The sequence below is a fragment of the Macrobrachium nipponense genome, chromosome 46 (assembly GCF_015104395.2).
Source record: "Macrobrachium nipponense isolate FS-2020 chromosome 46, ASM1510439v2, whole genome shotgun sequence".
NCBI classification, from domain to species: domain Eukaryota; kingdom Metazoa; phylum Arthropoda; class Malacostraca; order Decapoda; family Palaemonidae; genus Macrobrachium; species Macrobrachium nipponense.
Window position 1 is genome coordinate 29,075,230 of NC_061106.1, and position 20,113 is coordinate 29,095,342.

The 20,113-nt window shown below is 36.2% G+C and overlaps 2 protein-coding genes and 1 pseudogene across 2 annotated transcripts in view; 2 read left to right on the top strand and 1 right to left on the bottom strand.

The window, feature by feature from the left end:
- The window catches only part of LOC135214842 (cingulin-like), a 478,670-nt gene that overhangs the window by 269,435 nt on the left and 189,122 nt on the right, over positions 1-20,113 (bottom strand). The window lies entirely within an intron of this gene.
- Positions 1-20,113, top strand: part of LOC135214843 (palmitoyltransferase ZDHHC17-like) — a 208,078-nt pseudogene that overhangs the window by 132,896 nt on the left and 55,069 nt on the right.
- Positions 12,279-14,799, top strand: LOC135214592 (uncharacterized). Its single transcript, XM_064248939.1, has 4 exons — positions 12,279-12,407; positions 12,856-13,054; positions 13,398-13,463; positions 14,469-14,799. Exons 1-4 carry the CDS (start codon positions 12,315-12,317, stop codon positions 14,579-14,581), a joined length of 471 nt encoding a protein of 156 aa, XP_064105009.1. The 5' UTR covers positions 12,279-12,314; the 3' UTR covers positions 14,582-14,799.

The window sequence follows — 20,113 nt, forward strand, 5'->3', positions numbered from 1 at the left end:
GGTAATTATGGATATGGGGTCAGTTCAGAATCGCCAAGAAGCGTCACGTGTCCGTACCATAGGAGGGGAATCGATTATTTGCTTGCTCTCTCTCTCGCTCTCTCTCTCTTCTCTCTCTCGTCTCTTCTCCTTCTCTCTCTCTCTATCTATATATAGATTATATATATATATATATATATATATATATGTATATATAATATATATATATATATATATATATATATATATATATATATATATATATATATAGAATGCACGTAACTTCATTAAATAGCGAATACCACAGGAAATGATAGGCGGAAATCCAAGCGCTTCGTCTTTCCTTAAGACATTGTCAAGGAACGAATGAAATATATGTATATATATATACTATATATATATATATATATATATATACTATATATATAGATATACATATATTATTTTATATATATATATAAATATATATATACGTATATATTCCGGAAAGGTTTGTATTGTCCATTTAACCCGGTCACATTCTGTCAGGGAGGTAGATTGATTTTTTTTCCTTGTAACTATAACCTAAGCAGGTTTTGCTACTAACTGAGATACACTGGATATTCTTTCGCATTTCTTTGAATCACTGAGGAGATCTGAACCAAGGAATCCTAGATGATGACAACTACTCAGTAATCTCTATCGATTTCCCTTCGTAATCTATATAATTTTTCTTTAACTTTTATTTTAAAAATACAATCACATTCCAATAATTTACATTATATAGATAATTCTGTTAATACAATAATATAAATAATCTTAAATAACATTTTGCTACAAAATCAATAAATAAAAATAAAAACTATCTATATGATAAGAGATTAATACAAACACATAAACTTCAATAACATTTTGCTGCTCCAAGATCAATATAAATAAAAATCAAAACTATTTATATGATAAGTGAATTACAACACATGAATATAAACTTGAATAATTTAAAACATTTTGCTACAAATCAATATAAATAAAAATCAATACTATCTATATTATAAGTGATTAATACAAAAATATGAATATAAACTTGAATAATTTAACATTTTGCTACAAAATCAATATAAATATAAATAACAAAAAACTATACCATATAATAAGTGATTTTCTTCTGAACACAACGCTAATTAGGGCTTCTTAATTTAAGGAGACCTGACCACTGAGTGTGCATTTTGCATAGCTGCGTCGTCCGTGAAATGTGATTTACAAATGCAAAATAAATGACTGCGAAGAAAGTACTAAGTACACCGAGCGAAGATATTTAGTAAGATTTTATCTCATCTCTCTCTTCTTTTCTTTCTGCCTTTCCCTTTACCTCCTCTTACTTTTTCCTAATGAACACCATGTTCTTTGGAAGCTCGAATTTCAAGCCAATGGCCCCTGTGGTTTGTTTCATATGAATAGATTTTATCTTCTGAATAATAATAATAATAATAATAATAATAATAATAATAATAATAATAACCTAATTATTAATAATAATAATGATAATAATATGAATGAATAATAGTTGGGAAAAACTCTCTATCGCGAGAGTATATAATGTTTTAAGGGGTTCCACAATAATAAAAAATGTTGCGAGTTCGTGTATAATTTTAAAACCCTTTACAAAAAGCTTTCGAACCCTTCCCGTGTTCATTTTTGTAAAGGGTTTTAAATTATACGCGAACTCGCAACATTTTTATTATTATTGTGGACCCCTTAGAACAAATATAATAATAATAAAAATAAAAAATCAATAATAATAATAACTAATAATATAAAATAATAATAATAATAATAATAAAATAACGACAAGAGTAAGGGAAATATAGCCAGTAACTACAGGCCTATCACCTGCCTACCATAATGTGTGGAAGTTACTAACAGGTATCATCAGTGAAAGGCTATACAACTACCTAGAGGAGACAAACACCTATCCCCCACCAACAGAAAGGCTGCAGAAGGAAGTGTAGGGGCACAAAAGACCAGCTCCTGATAGACAAAATGGTAATGAAGAACAGTAGGAGAAGGAAACCAACCTAAGCATGGCATGGATAGACTATAAGAAAGCCTTCGATATGATACCACACACATGGCTAATAGAATGCCTGAAAATATATGGGGCAGAGGAAAATACCATCAGCTTCCTCAAAATACAATGCGCAACTGGAATACATACTTACAAGCTCTGGAATAAGACTAGCAGAGGTTAATATCAGGAGAGGGATCTTCCAGGGCGACTCACTGTCCCCACTACTCTTCGTAGTAGCCATGATTCCCATGACAAAAGTACTACAGAAGATGGATGCCGGGTACCAACTCAAGAAAAGAGGCAACAGAATCAACCATCTGATGTTCATGGACGACATCAAGCTGTATGGTAAGAGCATCAAGGAAATAGATACCCTAATCCAGACTGTAAGGATTGTATCTGGGGACATCAGGATGGAGTTTGGAATAGAAAAATGGGCCTTAGTCAACATACAAAAAGGCAAAGTAACGAGAACTGAAGGGATAAGGCTACCAGATGGGAGCAACATCAAACACATAGATGAGACAGGATACAAATACCTGGGAATAATGGAAGGAGGAGATACAAAACCAACCAAGAGAGAAGGACACGATCAGGAAAGAATATATGCAGAGACTCAAGGCGATACTCAAGTCAAAACTCAACGCCGAAATATGATAAAAGCCATAAACACAATGGGCAGTGCCAGTAATCAAGATACCAGCGCAGGAAATAGTGGAATGGACGAAGGCAGAACTCCGCAGCATAGATCAGAAAACCAGGAAACATATGACAATACACAAAGCACTACACCCAAGAGCAAATACAGACAGACTATACATAACACGAAAGGAAGGTAGGGAGAGGACTACTAAGTATAGAGGACTGCGTCAACATCGAAAACAGAGCACTGGGGCAATATCTGAAAACCAGTGAAGACGAGTGGCTAAAGAGTGCATGGGAAGAAGGACTAATAAAAGCAGACGAAGACCCAGAAGATACAGAGGACAGGAGAAAGACAGAAAGAACAGAGGACTGGCACAACAACAAACCAATGCACGGACAATACATGAGACAGACTAAAGAACTAGCCAGCGATGACACATGGCAATGGCTACAGAGGGGAGAGCTAAAGAAGGAAACTGAAGGAATGATACAGCGGCACAAGATCAGGCCCTAAGAACCAGATATGTTCAAAGTACGATAGACGGAAATAACATTTCTCCATATGTAGGAAGTGCAATACGAAAAGTGAAACCATAAACCACATAGCAAGTGAATGCCCGGCACTTGCACAGAACCAGTACAAACAGATGGCATGATTCAGTAGCAAAGCCCTCCACTGGAGCCTGTGCAAGAAACATCAGCTACCTTGCAGTAATAAGTGGTACGAGCACCAACCTGAAGGAGTGATAGAAAACGATCAGGCAAAGATCCTCTGGGACTATGGTATCAGAACGGATAGGTGATACGTGCAAACAGACCAGACGTGACGTTGATTGACAAGGTCAAGAAGAAAGTATCACTCATTGATGTCGCAATACCATGGGACACCAGAGTTGAAGAGAAAGAGAGGGAAAAATTGGATAAGTATCAAGATCTGAAAATAGAAATAAGAAGGATATGGGATATGCCAGTGGAAATCGTACCCATAATCATAGGAGCACTAGGCACGATCCCAAGATCCCTGAAAAGAAATCTAGAAAACTAGAGGCTGAAGTAGCTCCAGGGCTCATGCAGAAGAGTGTGATCCTAGAAACGGCACACATAGTAAGAAGAGTGATGGACTCCTAAGGAGGCAGGATGCAACCGGAAACCCCACACTATAAATACCACCCAGTCGAATTGGAGGACTGTGATAGAGCAAAAAAAAAAAAAAAAAAAAAAAAAAAAAAAAAAAAAATAAAAAAAAAAAAAAATAATAATATAATAATAACAATAATAAATAACAACAACAACAATAATAATAATAATAGTGTTGTTAAGAAATTCACTCTCCCGTGAAAACAAATTGCTATAACTCCACAATTATATATTATATATAAATATATATTATATAACTGGGGATTTTTTTAAACAATAATGATAGTAATGTTAAGAAATTCACAGTCTTGTGAAAAAAAATTGTTAAAAAATATCTACAATTATATATTAAAAATATATTTCTATGTAAAAATAGAACAAAGACTTTCGAACACTGAGGAACACCGTTCAGGTGTTCGAATGTCTTTGTTCTATTTTTACATAGAAATATAGCATTTTAATATATAATTGGGGATTTTTTTAACAATAATGATAGTAATGTTAAGAAATTCACAGTCTCGTGAAAACAAATTGTTAAAAAATATCTACAATTATATATTAAAAATATATTTCTATGTAAAAACAGAACAAAGTCTTTCGAACACTGAGGAACACCGTTCAGGTGTTCGAATGTCTTTGTTCTATTTTTACATAGAAATATATTATTAATATATAATTGTTGATATTTTTTAGCAATGATAGTAATAATAATCACCTTCCACGGGCTGTAAGTATCGGGTATAATCCGAGGATCGACAGCTATCCTCCCCTTCGTCTTACCCGTGGTCTTACCAGACTCGGCTCAGATGTCGTTAACTCGTGCATTTTCTGGCTTCTTCGATATCATTCTCTGCCCAAGAACAGGTCTTCCACTCCCTAAAAGGGAACGCCGTCAACAACCTACTATAGTAGATTCACATCAACCGTGCATTTGACGTCTAGGCCAGTCTTACGACGCTCCTGATTTGGCTGTTGATAAGCAATCACAGGGCTGGAAACTCTCAGTCTCTCTCGAGAGCTCACATGGGTAGATGTACGTTCCACTTCTCTTTGGAGATACGTCTTTCAAAAGTATCTCTCAGGAGAGGTGGACCATTGATCCTGTCCATGTGAACTCTAGAGAGAGACTGAGAGTTTCCAGCCCTGTGATTGGCTTATCAACAGCCAATCAGGAGCGTCGTATGGTAACTGGCCTAGACATCAAATGCACGGTTGATGTGAATCTGCTATAGATGTTGCGCCGCCAGTTCTAGTAACCATCAGCCAATCGATCAACCGTAAAAGGGGAAAGTAACGAGTGAACTTTTCGTAGGCAGAGTTCACGTGAGAAATAAATAGGGGAAATGAGATTGAGGCAGTCAAATGATGACCTAATATGACAGACAAAGCGGAAAGAAACGTATGAGCAAGCACTGTTACTGCGCATTGTCTCCCTGGCAATGCGGGAACCAGGAAGTATTGCGGGAGACGCTTCTGACCAAAGAAGAATTTGATCCGTACTTGTGGCATCTTTTGCCACAGGCTTTTTATTCGTCAGATGTGCCCAAAAGGTCAAAACAGGTTAAAACGTAGATGAAAACATTGTGATCACATTAATTTCGCTGGTAATGTGGTAACTATGGCAGTGTGGTTTTAGGGTGCGCGTGGGTCTGACCAAAGCGAAATTTAATCTGCTCTTCAGGTATCACTTGGCTCGTGATTTTAGCCGCGAAAGTATAGTACTGAGTCTAATGATGTGAAGAGAGACCCCAGTACAGAGAGAAGCTAATAATACTTAGAATACTGAAGATATGGTAAGAACATAATAAAAAATCAGTATCAGTAGTCTTATATGTTGAATTATCTTCAAGACTTGCAATTACTGTATGCTAATTATTGCGGTTGAGCCGAACATCCATAGAATCATAATTCTCCTCACACTACGCACACACATGCATATAGTATATATATATATATATATATATATATATATATATAGATATATATATATATATATATATATGTGTGTGTGTGTGTGTGTGTGTGTGTGTGTGTGTGTATATATATGTTACGCAAAATGTGGATAATTGCCAAATGTGTACATTTTGCGATGAAAGTTGCAAAAAAATGTACACATTTGGAAATTGCGCTTGCCAAATGTAGATAATTATCCACATATGGCAAAATTTTGCCATTTTTAAAAAAAAAGCAAAGGCATTTTGCCGATTGTACACAATAGGCAGAATGAAACAAGAATCAAAGAGAATTGTATTTATTGTTCAAACTAAAATTAGTAGTTTTTAGTATTTATTGTTCAAACTAAAAGGGTATTGACACTACTTTAACACTTAAATATTGCTACAAGAACGACCAGGGTGGCAACGAGAGTTTACATTTTAACAGCTTATTTGTGAAGGAGCATCTGGAAGTTGTGCAATTTGTTTTTACAGGCACACTTCACATACCCTTGGCCTCCTGTGTACCTAGTTACAGCGGTTCTCAAAGCCATTTCAACGTCGGGAACCTCATCTGGGGTGAGGAGCTTTCTCCTTACGGGGGTCCAATCAGCTTCCGTGTACCGCTGGGTGTTGGGATGCGTCCTTCTCTGCAGCCTACCTGGTACAGGTCCTCGTCTCTCTGCAGTACCACAACCAGAAGGTTCCTGCTGTCACTCGACCCACGATCAAACTCGGGAACTTTCAGCGTCGCGTTGTCACCCACTTGTAGGGCACTTAAGAGGTGTTTCGCTCTCCTTGTCATTCTAAGTGCGGTTTTTTCTTGGCCGGCTGCAGCCAGTTGCCGAGCTTCAGCGAATTGCGGCGCCTCTTCTCCATCTCGTTCCTCTTCTCCTTCCTGTTCCTCCTCTCCTTCTTGTTTCCTCTTTCATCAGCCGCCCCTTCGGCTTCCATTTTTTTTTGGGGGGGGGGGGGGGGGTTTTTTTTGGAGGGATGGTGTCTAAATATTCTTCATTTCTTATTTCCGGAGCATATTAGGTAGAATAACAGTTGATGCTGGGCCTACCTTGGGTTCGATCCCGAACATGACTTTAAACGGACTTGTTTTTATGGTTTCATGTTCCGAAATGTTTATTTCAACTGCACCTTGGCTTTGTGGGTGGCACGGCCGACCAGTGACAAGCTTAAGTTCAGGCCAGAGCGTAGACAACTCTGATATAACGGCATTCACAAACTCTCTCCCATTATCCGAGTGCAGGATAACGGGAGCGCCAAAGGTAAAAAATATTGGGAGAGGCGTGTTAGCAACCTCCTCAGCTCGTTTTGATGTAAGGGGCCGCAGCACACAAAACTTGCTGAAATGGTTTGATGAAGGTCGAATATATTTAAATTCCCCATCAGTAATGTTTGAAATTGATCAAGTCAATTTGGCATCGAGAAAAAATAGTCTTGCTTCTAACAGGCTTCACCACCAGACCTTTATGTACTCTACGTTTTTTCTTCTCTTGACACTCAATGCAAAAACTTATGAACATCTGGCAGCACTGCATAGTCAAATTAGCCCACTTCTTTTGTCCTTCTTTGAAAGTTTTCTTTTCACCGCCATGACCCACAGCTGAATGCGCGACCGAAATGGCCTGATGAACTTCCTCAAAGCACACTATAAACTTTAATTCAGCTTCCAATCCTTTACGCTTTCGAATAAGTCGGTCATCGTCACCAACTCTGAGAATTTCGAATCTTTTTTTCATATTATAGTCATCGCTGGTTTTAGGCCCTTCCTTTTCAATTTTAAGCAGCTGAGCTATCTATCCCCTGTGCACGTTTCTCTTTCCGAGGAATGACCACATTGTCATTCTTAGACTGTAATAAGTTGTCGAACTTCTGCTCAAAACTGCTCTTAAAGTCCGACACTGCCACTTGTGAGTTGGTAGGACAGACCTAATGTAGTAGCAGGGAAGATGAGGTGGGCGAGACGGTAGTTGCTACTGAGCTGGTAGATCTGGTTTAACTGCCTTCCTCCTTGCCCAACTGCACGATTTCAGCTCGTAAACAAGAAGTGTTTCATATTAGTCTTAGTCTGAGAATTTCGAATCTCCTGCTCAAACTGCTCTTAAAGTCCGACATGCCACTGGAACAAAAAAAAATCTGTTAACATTTGGCAAAATACTGTTGCAAAATCATGTTAACATTTGGCAAAATGTCCTTGCAAAAAGTAAAAAAACTGCCAAATGTGTTCATTTTGCAATCAATTTTGCCTATTGTGCACAATCGGCACCAAGCGCTGCAAATTGTACACAATAGGCAAAATTAATTGCAAAATGAACACATTTGGCAATTATCCACATTTTGCGTAACATATATATATTATATATATATATATATATATATATATATATATATATATATATACATATATATATATATATATATATATATATATATACATATATATTTAATATATATATATATATATATATATATATATATATATACTATATAAAGAATATATATATAGATATATACTATATATATATATATATATATATCGGTGTGTTTCACATTCACCGTTTTTCCCCATAAAGACGATGGCACCAGAGAATAAACAAGGCTGCTTCCATACCCATATTAAATCGCAGATGGACCCTCTGTGCGAAAGATGTCCACTACATTAACTGCCTCATGCATCTTCGTCGAACTCTCTTACACCGGGTGCACAATTACTTCGTATTTTGAAAGCTCTCTTTGACGCTTCCTGCGAAATAAGGCAACTTCCTTTCGAATACTTCTCGCAGTTCAACTACGCAGGCCTCTCCTCCTACCACTTCCGAATTATAAATTCTGTTTCACCAATCGATCGTGCCTATCCTATCACATGCTTCTTCCCAGCTGGTTCCCATTTTTTATATGGGGACACAGTCCGTCCATCTCTTTCTTGGTCCCCTATCACATGCCAAACCCACCTAAAGCCATTCTTGTCCATGCTCATGTATAAACCTTTTAGCCAATTCTCCGTACCTCCCAATCCCACGTACATTCAGATCTTACTCCACTTAAAATACTAAGTTCGTAATGCACCTCGACAGGTGCAAGTTTTTCATTCAGTCTTCAGCTTCCACACGATTCACCTCCATAATAAAGAGTTTGCTCAGGGCTCCCTTTGTATACATTCCCACCTCGGCTTCCATAGCCCAATCCAAGTAGCTACTTCCTTTGCTTCACAATGACGTAGTCTGTGACTCGTCCCTTCTGTAATCCTACTATAGCTGATTCACTTAAGATAGATTCTTGGATGAGCCAAAATGCTTACGAGACAATTCTTTGGAGGCCACTGATTGGCTGGTACCGGGAGGTAGGCAGCTCCCAGCCAATCAGCGTCCGCCAAACAAATGTCTCGCAGGCATAGGGCTCACCCAAGAATCTACCTTAATTAAGTGAGCCAACTATAGTATTCGTTTTCTTTATTCTTAGGCCCCAATTAAATCAATTACGTCCTCTCTTCCGCTATGCTTATTATTTTGTTCTCTCTTTCTCATGCAACAGAGAGGGGGAGTGAAGGAATTTAGTCATATGTAAACACACACACATATATATATATATATATATATATATATATATATATATATATATATATATGTGTGTGTGTGTGTGTGTGTGTGTGTGCGTGCGTGTGTGTGTGTTTGTGTAAACTAATAGCCACGATGGGGTTCTTAATTTCGCGATTCCTCATATTTTGGAGATGCTTATTGTTATTATGATGAATCCTTTAAATCAGAATGAACAATAAACGGAAGAGCTTTTTCTCTCATCTAGATTCAAAGGGTTGTAGTTTCAGTTACCTCCAAAAAGTGTGATGGATTCGAGATTTCTAATTCATGAATCTTATTTTATGATTGTCATGTGCCCTTACGAATGTTTTTTTCTTTATGCATAAAATCCGTTGCCTGAAAAACGTACTGAAAGAGTGATCAAGAATCTGGAACACTGATTAGTACTATAGTCCAATGCCTTGCAAACAGTGAAAGCCATTGGAGGTCCGAGAACACAAAGGGGAAAATATGAAATTCCGGAGACCGGAGAATATATATATATATATAATATATATATATATGTATATATATGTATATATATGTTTATATATATATATATTATATATATATATATATATATATATATATATGAATTATTATCACATCACCGTGATTCATATAAAGTTATTGCCGAAGGGCCACCCAGCTGACCTTAAGATATCTTAATATATATATATATAGATATATATATATATATATATATATATATATATATATATATATATATATATATATATGTGTGTGTGGTGTGTGTGTATATGTATGAATTATTATCACATCACCGTGATTCATATAAGTTATTCGAGCTACAGATGTCCTTAATATCTAATTCGCTCTACCTTGGAATTAATATATTTTCATATATGTAAACCGAAGGGGAATTTTTTGGTTGATAATAATTTCGTCCTCTCGTGGGTTCGAACCACACCGCCCAGCGAACAGAGACGAAATCAGGACGTCAGTGACGTTATCGATTTCTTACCTGTCCGTGCTGGGCGGTGGTTCGAACCCACGAGAGGACGAAATTATTATCAAACTAAAAAATTCCCCTTCGGTTTACATATATGAAAATATATTAATTCCGAGGTAGAGCGAATTAGATATTAAAGGACATTGTAGCTCGATGTATATATATATATATATATATATATATATATATATATATATATATATATATATATATATATATATATATATATATATATATCTGCTGCAGAAGCATTGTTCTGAAATGTTTTACGAAATGCTGTACTTTGAAGTTCTCACTGTTTTTTTTTCTTTCCGCAGTATACCGGCCTGTGGTTTGACATCGAAAGCGTTCCAAATGAATACCAGCATACCAAGAAATGCGTCACCCAAAATTATTCGTGGAAAGGTAAGGGATTTACTATATTTTAGCTTTCTGTTACCTCTCGTAACAGAAAGCTTTTTTACGTTTATCGATTAACTTATTTGTCAGCACCTACAAGGCGTTTCGTTTTCGCTACATTTAGGCGCATAGACATGAACCAGCAGCGCAGATCTTTTAAGCGGGATCAGAATTAAATTAGTAATACAATAATAATGATTACTCTAATATAAATGTGACTTGACCTACATACAAGCCCACGTAATCACATATTAATTTGTGAGTCAAATAGATACATATAGTGTAAGGTTAAGGAAGATTTGGAGAAGGGTTTAATTCAGGAAATGCTTCCGATAGGTATATAATCGGAGAAAACGAACCGAGGCAACCGACCCCTAAGCGTATGGATAGCGGTAGGTCGAAGAAGATTAATTTGTGAGTTGATATATATATATATATATATATATATATATATATATATATATATACTATATATATATATATATATATATATCTACTATAATAAAGAAAGAGATTGAGAGCGTCTCTTATTAATTATTTAATGTGGTTAATATTCAAGTGACCAAGATCTAAAAAAAAACTTAATAAATATATAACAAAAATTCTGAATTAGATTCAAACCCATATAGTTAGAAGATTTAGGTTAATACGTAGCCAATTACACATCCATAAAGGATCCAATGAATATATATATATATATATATATATATATATAATATATATATATATATACATACATACATAGGTAAATAAATTCTTCTATTAAAACAGGTTACATCTCAAGTATATAAAAGGCCCATTAAAACACTTTGATTTAAAGCTATAGAAGGGACTATATTTAGGTCGTCTAACTACCACCCTTATCAAGCAGCATATATATATATATTATATATATATATATATATATAATATATATATATATATATATATATATATATATATATACATACATACATACATACATACATATATATATATATATATATATATATATATATATATATATATATATATATATATATATATATATATATATATATAGATATATGCTGCTTGATAAGGGTGGTAGTCAAACGACCTAAATATAGCCCTTCTATAGCTTTAAACCAAAGTGTTTCAATGGGCATTTTACACACACACATATATATATATATATATATATATATAATATATATATATATATATATATATATATATATATATATATATATATATAGAGATCCTATTTATTTTCTTTTTGACAGACAACTACATGAACGTAGCCACTCGAGGACTTAACGTCTGAGGACAAGAAGGTACGCCAAAGCGCCATCATGCGCGTAGCAGATAAACCAGCGCCTACTCCCGCGCACATGACGGTGGAAGCCGCAGGTGTTCCGGCTGCACCGTATCAGGTATACTCTCGTGTAACCACTTTTTCTTATTAATAGTTAGTGTGACGAAGCGTTCATAGTGATTTTAAAGTACCACATTTTGAGTTGATGAAAGAAATAACTCCTCCTCAAAATTACAGATCATCTCAAACTGACTACCGGACTTACTCCTGCGTTGTACTCCGTTTGGAATACTTCGGGTTCCGAGCGGAATTCTTCTGGATTTTCGGCAGGAATCCCATGCTCCCGGCGGAGAAGATCAGACTTTGTCAAGGACTTTTCGAGAGCCTTGGGGTCAACTATAAGAAAATGGTCCCCATTGTACAGGGAGAGGTGAGTCGGAGACATCTAGATATATTATAACATTTCAGTCTTCTGTGAAACGTAATATATGATCCTTCGACCACCAAGTCCTCAGCCAACTTAAGCAGTTTGAAGGAAGTCTAATAAGATGAAATAACCTTTTTGCTTTACAAATGAACACTACTATATGCATGCATGCAATATGTATGCATATATATATATATATATATATATATATATATATATATATATATATATATATGTATATATATATATATGTATATTATTATATATGTATATTCATATATATACTATATATATATATATATATATATATATATATATATATATATATATATATATATATATGAATTTGAAACAACCTATTTCATAGGATCTGGATTCAGGTTTGAAAAGGACTGTATATTCTACATAAAAAGAATAGTCATAACATTAATTTTTTCTCTTTTTATAACAGTCATGTCCGTACGCTGACAAAATTGACCAGATGCTGGCTGAGAGCGAGGATTATTTATTGAATATTTTAGGCCCATACCAGCCTACGTCAAGCGTCCCTACTCCTCTGCCCCTGACCACCCCCGCGCCTAAACCTCCATCAAGTGGCACGGTGGAGGAGGAGCTGAAAGAGATCAAGGAAATAGTGAAAGAGGAGAAGAAGTATTGTCTGCCTGTATACGACTTCTGTCTGACCTGTGCTCAACCCAGAGAGCTCGTCAGAGTTAATAGTAGCTTTTTATTATTTGTTTTAAATCATTTTACTCAAACTTACTTGAAGTACAATAATGTCTCACTAGGCGGTATTTGGAGAAATGCTGTTTGTCTTTGAGATATGCGATGGTCTATGACGTCTTCAGAATATTTTGCGTTTCTATAGAATGATGATAGTGAATACAGCATTCGAGCACTTAACTGTTAGAAACCAACAGAGTGAAACCATTTTTTTTTTTTTTTTTTACTTCACGGCAGCATTATAAATTTCTGATCGTGTTTCATCTTCTCAGGCCGTACAGGAGTTGGAAGAAAAGATATTGCTCATCTCCGAAGAAAATCTCCCGGGAAATACAGGTAATTACCTTTTCTGTGTTATTTTTTTTTTTCAAGAGAACTGAGACAAGGAGGAGAGAATGACATTCACAGAGAAGCAGGTAAGACAACACATCCCATTGTGGGAGCTTCTTTACAAACAATATATGTGACTCTTAGAATAAACTGCCACCAGAAGTTGTAAACGGCGGCAGTGTGGAAGAGTTTAAAAGAAAGCTAAACAAAATCATTAGGACACTGTGAATGAACAGTAAAACCTGCTCCTAGAGATAGGTGAGCACACGATGTCTCCTCGAATGGACTAAAAAGTCTTTGGGACAATCTAATCCTTGCAACTCCTTGTAACATAGCTAGAGGATTAGAAACATGGTTAGAGGGAGTTTGGACTCTCAATTGTTGGTAAATATATCTAAACAGGTCACCAGACTTTTGGCGTTGGTGAAACTCCAAGTTCAGGGGTTGGATTCATAAAACGATGGGACCATTGTGTTTTTTATCCTTATGCCAAGAAGAAGAGTAGGTAACATACTGAAAGTCTTCAGTGAAATTATATTCATAGAAAAGGGTGATGTAATTTGTATGTGTAGAGCAATACTGAATGAATAATTTTAATTTCGATACAAGCAAGGGAGCTTGAAAACGTAAACGCATTGAAATAAATCATTTCTTACAGTCTTGAAGAGTATTTTCCGTGAAGGGCAAAACGAAATAAATGTGATACCGTAAATTTCATATATATTAATTGATCTGGTTGATTTAAGTATGGTTTTTGTGCCCAAATAAAAATAAAAATCCCAAATGTAAACGCTGGTAATATCAACGAATTATTAGGAAATGATTAAGCAGAGCTTCACTTAGAGAAACCACACTGACAATTCTTGTGGAATGTATTTCATACCTGATAATGATTTTTGTATGCATTTATTTACACTCTGGCGTCCGGTCGGAATTTCCAGTTCTGGTTTTTTACACATAAATTCACCTTGAGGTTCGACCTGCTATTATAATTGTGTATTAAACTTCCAGGCGAGTCGGAAAAGGACAAAGAAATGATGGGTGACGATCCCAACCCGCCAACCTGTGTTTCCACCTCTGCAACGTTGATACTGATCTTCGCAACGGCCCTCCTGCAACGCTGAACCTTCTACTCCCTTTCCATTGTTACCCTTCCATTAGCGTTATGCCTTTTATCTCCCTCTCTCTTAAAGAATTCTGGAGTTGGAAACCAGCAGTTCTTGTTATTTATTGTCTCCGCTTGAAAGTTATCGCCTAATCATACCTACCTGTAGAGTTTCAACTTAGTGCATAGTGATCTGTATATAGAATATTTCTATAAGAAATAAAGGTGTATCTTTACTGGGGTAGTTTGTTTTTTCATTTCGATTTTAAAATGTAACGTTTCTTACACTATCTTCTTTTTTTTTTGGGACTGTATATTCACTCAACGGCTGCGGCACTTCCTGGTAGTGTTTTTCAAAAGTAGGAAATGCCTCTTCACATTCTTTGCTTTCCAAAGGGAACTGATGTCTCGCGCACCATAGGTTGACATAGACCAAACATCTCAAATATGATTCACGTAAGAGTTGACCCTTTTTCCGAGTATACAAATGAAATTGTATGACTGAGTTCATATTCTCAGTGCAAAGTCTATAAATCACAATAATAAAATGAAGTAGAAATCGAAAATTTCTTACCGGTAGCCACTCGGTTTACTGAATCAAATCAGTGATGAAGTGGAAGTGTTTAATGTTGGCTTTTTACAATAAAAGTCATGGCTGTCTTGTCTAAAGTTAGAATAAGATGATAGTCTTTAAAAATCTGAGATGCTAAATGATCACTATTTGCTCAGAGTACTTAAAAAGGAAAGCGTTGTAAACAAAAATGTTTCAGTGTCCCTTTTCATACTGTCCGGACTCTAGACAAGAGGTATTGAGCGTCGAGGCAGATTTTTGAGTCTTCAATTCTATTTCCTGAGGGAAACATTTTACTAGCCGCAGGAAAAGGCGTTTTTTTATGAAGTAAATAACATTCTTATAACTGAAACATAACATTGAACGCGCCCTCTCCCACAAAAATAAATAAATGATGCAAGAACTTAACTGAGAGAAATGTCTATTGTAATTGGTATGCAAAGAGCCTAGGAAGGTTTTTATGAAGTAAGTAACATTCTTTATAATTGAAAATAACACTGAATACCCTCTCACAAAAAAAGAAAAAGAATTAAAACTTGAATAAATAATGTAAGAAATTAACTGAAAGAAATATCTATTGTAATTGGTATGACAAAGAGCTCAAGGTTTTTATGAACGCAAATGACAGTCTTATAACAGACCACTACAACATTGAATTACGCCTTCCCCACAAGAAAAAAAAAATAATAATAATAATAATGATATAAGAAATTAACTGAGAGAAATATCTATTGTAATTGGTATGACAAAGAGCTCAAGAAATATGACACGTTAAGAATAATCCTTGCTTTACTGACAATATAATTTGACAAACTGCAGAAAATAATCTAACTGCTTATAACCCCAGGACTAGCGGGACAAACAACTGTGCCCATATCTTGCCCAGGTCTATCGGACAGGAAAAAAAAGAAAAAAAAGGGACTTATCATCATCAAGAAAAGTGGAGACCTGCTTTTCGAAAATTGGTAAACTAAAGAACAGAGCCTAAGGAACAATTCCAGAGATTCACAGTGAAGGCAAAAACTGTACCGATCTGAGTCATATGAAAATTGCTGACTTCCACTGAATCAAGATGGGAAGGAGTGTTACTGGGTCATCTGAATGATAGAAAATGACTAGGAAGGAAAGGAAGAAGACACTATATAGATGGATGGATCATAGATAATTTCATTCAAAATGGGTCTGTAGGCGAAGATTGCTGATACATAGGAGGAAAAGAGCTACGAGAGAACAGAAACTTGAGAACCGATTTGAATTGGGGCGAAAAACCATCCGTGGGTAGTCTGGACGAGACAGCTTTATTTATTATTCTGTCTAAGCACCAGAGATACCAAGAGTAATGATCAAAAACTGTCTGAATTCCTGTTAAGGCGATCATCTAGCACATGCAGTGAAGGAATTACAAGTTCGCAGCGAATCTTGCAAGGTGGAAACTATGCTGGACTTAGACTGCCTGACAAAATGAGAACTATATAAGTAAGGTTTCATTGCATGAATAACAGCCGGATTTAAAGCACAATGAAGTTATTTCGAGTGGAATTTATTTCATGCCAAAGGCTAGGAATGATTAATAAAAACAATAATATGTATAACTACCATTCAAGTATATACAGAGTTTGGAGTTGTAATAGATTAACAAACATTGTACTGACGGTCATCTTCTGTTTTAAGGAAGACTATTGATAAAAAATTATAAAACAAAATGTGACTCCAACAACATATCTTGTACATTGTACACTCTTAGCTAGGTACAGTATTTCAATGTCTGTAAGTCGCTCAGCGAAAGGAAGCTTTAGCCTGGGATTCTACCTCTAAGGTAGATTTAGATTTTGGAAAATAATTCCATCCTGAATTCAGAAGGGTTTTGATATCTTTACAGGATAATGTATCACTTGGCCCATGAAGTTCAAATCGCTTTCTGCACTGAACATCCCTAGGCACATCAAGGAGATCAGAAAAGTGCACTAAATCCCAGTCAGCAATTTTGAGAACACGTAGTTCTGGTAGGAGTTTGAAATTGATGGCTGGCTTCCTAATTTTTACACTATGACTAAGAATACGAGTTCTTGTATGTGAGAAGTATTTGGAAAAGCTGGTATAAGCATTTACCTCAGATGGTCTTATGACCAATGATGTCACTTGAGGGAAGACGATGTGCTCAGGGAGTTCTTCACTGCTGCAGCTCAGTCCATGTCTGAATTCAAGAGTCAGCTCTTCAACAGCAGGAAAATCCAAAAGAAGTTCGCTAAGGTCTTTTATATCCCCGCCACCGCGCCACAGCAAAGCTCCATCGAGTTGAAGTTTCTTGGCTCGTTTTCCAGGGAAAAGGTTCCCCTTTTGGGTTCATCTTGGCATATGGATCGCATATTCACTAACCTGACTGCTTTGGGACATAACGAAGCCTCGGACAGTCTTTCAAAGTTCTTATAAAGATCTTCATCTCGACCAGACGATAACATATGAATGCTAAAATTTTCAATTCACAAGTAACCCCGAATCAAATCTTCAACTACATTTGAGGTATATTTTCAGCAGATGAAAAATACTCTCCTATGGCAAGGGCCCAAGATCTGGAACCTTATCTCTCAACTGCAAATACTTTTCCATACAAGCATTAACATTCGTCAAGCTGCTATGAACTACATGAGTTTTAAAAACAATCACGCAAGAACAAAGAACTCTTTAGTAACAGCACAGTATCCAGTGACAAAATCACTGAGATTTGGCCATGATGCCTGAATATTGGGGTTTGTGCCTTTTCTAAATTCTGCTAATAGTCTTTCAAGGGTCAGTTCTGTCACTTTGAAAAATAGTTCCATAAGCATTTCTAAAGAGAGCTGTTTATTCCAAGGCTGTCGCTCGGTTATGTGAAGAACAGTTAGAGGGCAGTATGTTGGCTAAAGGCTAAAAAACTGCTTTGTTACTATTGCTTCCTAATTTTCAAACACGTTCAAGGTGGGGCATCTTGGCAACAGTGCCTCTAGAACTGAGGTATCAAACTTCAAGTCTATACCAGTTAAGTCCAGCGTTTGCAGCTGAAATTCTTGACAGTAACTGTAGCATTCATTAAAGGCCGCTGCCTCTGGCGTAATGGCGACGTGTGACAATTTCTCTGGGTAGACAGTGATTCGTCTTAGATTGGCAGCTAAGGCGATGAGGAAACTTTGGCTGAAATCTTGGCCGCTGGAGGCATGAGGTAGGCATGCAGAAGCTCCCCTGCATGGATGGGGATATTCTGAGGAAGTGTCCATAACACATCCCACATACGTTTCACCGCTATGCACTTCTCCTGCAATACATAGTTTATATTCAGTGACTATTCTCCAACTGATCTTAGAAATCTATAAATCAGTTAATATTACTTTAGGATATATAGCCAACAAATTATCCTCCCACCAACTCAGAGACATAGTCATCATTTAAGTTTTTAAGCATTCACGACGATTTAAATATTAGGTTTTGACTTATAATGAAACTTAAGCCACTTAGCTGCCTGTGCATATAAAGAAACCTGAAAGCAACTCTCTAAAAAATACAGGTGGTTCACAGCATGATTGTACATACACACACACACACACACACATATATATATATATATATATATATATATATATATATATATATATATATATATATATGTATATATAATCATGTTGTGAACCATCTGTTATATTGTAGTTATAATAATATACATACATACACACACACACACATATATATATATATATTACTTAAAAGTGCTTGGATTATTGGCAACACTGGACGGGCATAACAAGTATTGGTAACGCTGCTTACAGGCATAAGCAGGCTGAGAAAGGGTTACTGTTCAGGTGGTAGATTGGGGGAAGGAGTTTTGGTTGTAGGAAGATTGGGGGGGACATGTGGAGAGGGGTATGTGGCCATTTGCCTTCTTGAGGCTTTCACAGTGCTATTGGCTTCAGAGCACTACATCAACTGACGCATCATCATATGTCGCTTTAACACTTTTAATTGGTTGGCTGAGACAGATATATCATCAGCACAAAAGCTATGGTAGAGGGTGCATTGGTGGGCAAGCACTTGTGTTTTTTGTAAACTTTCCTGCTATTGCAAAAATGGAATGGCTGATTGAGTATGCGTCATCATGGTCATACCATAAAAACTCTTTCTCTAATTGGCTACATGTGAAGAGTATCAATGTCTGTGTAGCAAGGCGTGCTTCTCTCCTTTGTCCAGTTCTATGTCAGTTCTCTGTTTCATCCACAAAAAATGCTTTCCCCTCCTACCGTTGCTTTTGTTGCAGTGCCTGCAGCATTGCAGGTGCTGTCACTGGCGTGTGTGGAGCAATGTATTTTGTCTAAGGCTTCCCCATCTTCTAAGAGGGCTAGGAAGGTTGTACTGAATATTTTACTACAAAGTTTTTAGTTTGAAAGTGCGAGGGTTGTTATTTATAAGCATTTCTACCAATTAGAGTTATGTTAATATTGACAAGGTGAGGTTAGGAAGTTGCCGTTTTACATTCTGTAGTGTATATTTTATTATAAACGGATATTTCCATTATCTGGCAGGCTCTTGGATGTATTAATCTGGATAAGAGACAGATTGATATAAAAAGCTCAAGATGTAGACATTTTGCACAGTCTGATCCCAAAAAACCATTATTATACCTCTTGGCAGCTAAAACACAACTCCCCCTCTCTCTCTATCATCTTCATTGATACACTCCAAAAATTTCTTCCTTACATACCTACTTTTATATATTTTCACGAACACTTCCATAATCGGCAAAAGCATGCAGTACTGATAGTTTTAATTTTCTATAATTAATAATCTTGGAAACATTTGGCCACCTAGCAGCGCTATTCAGCTCTATTTTCTGATGGTAGCAAAGCCTACATACTCATATATATATGAGAGAGAGAGAGAAGAGAGAGAGAGAGAGAAGAGAGAGATGAAGAGAGAGAGAGAGAGAGAGATCAAGGCCACCATCAGTACTGCCAT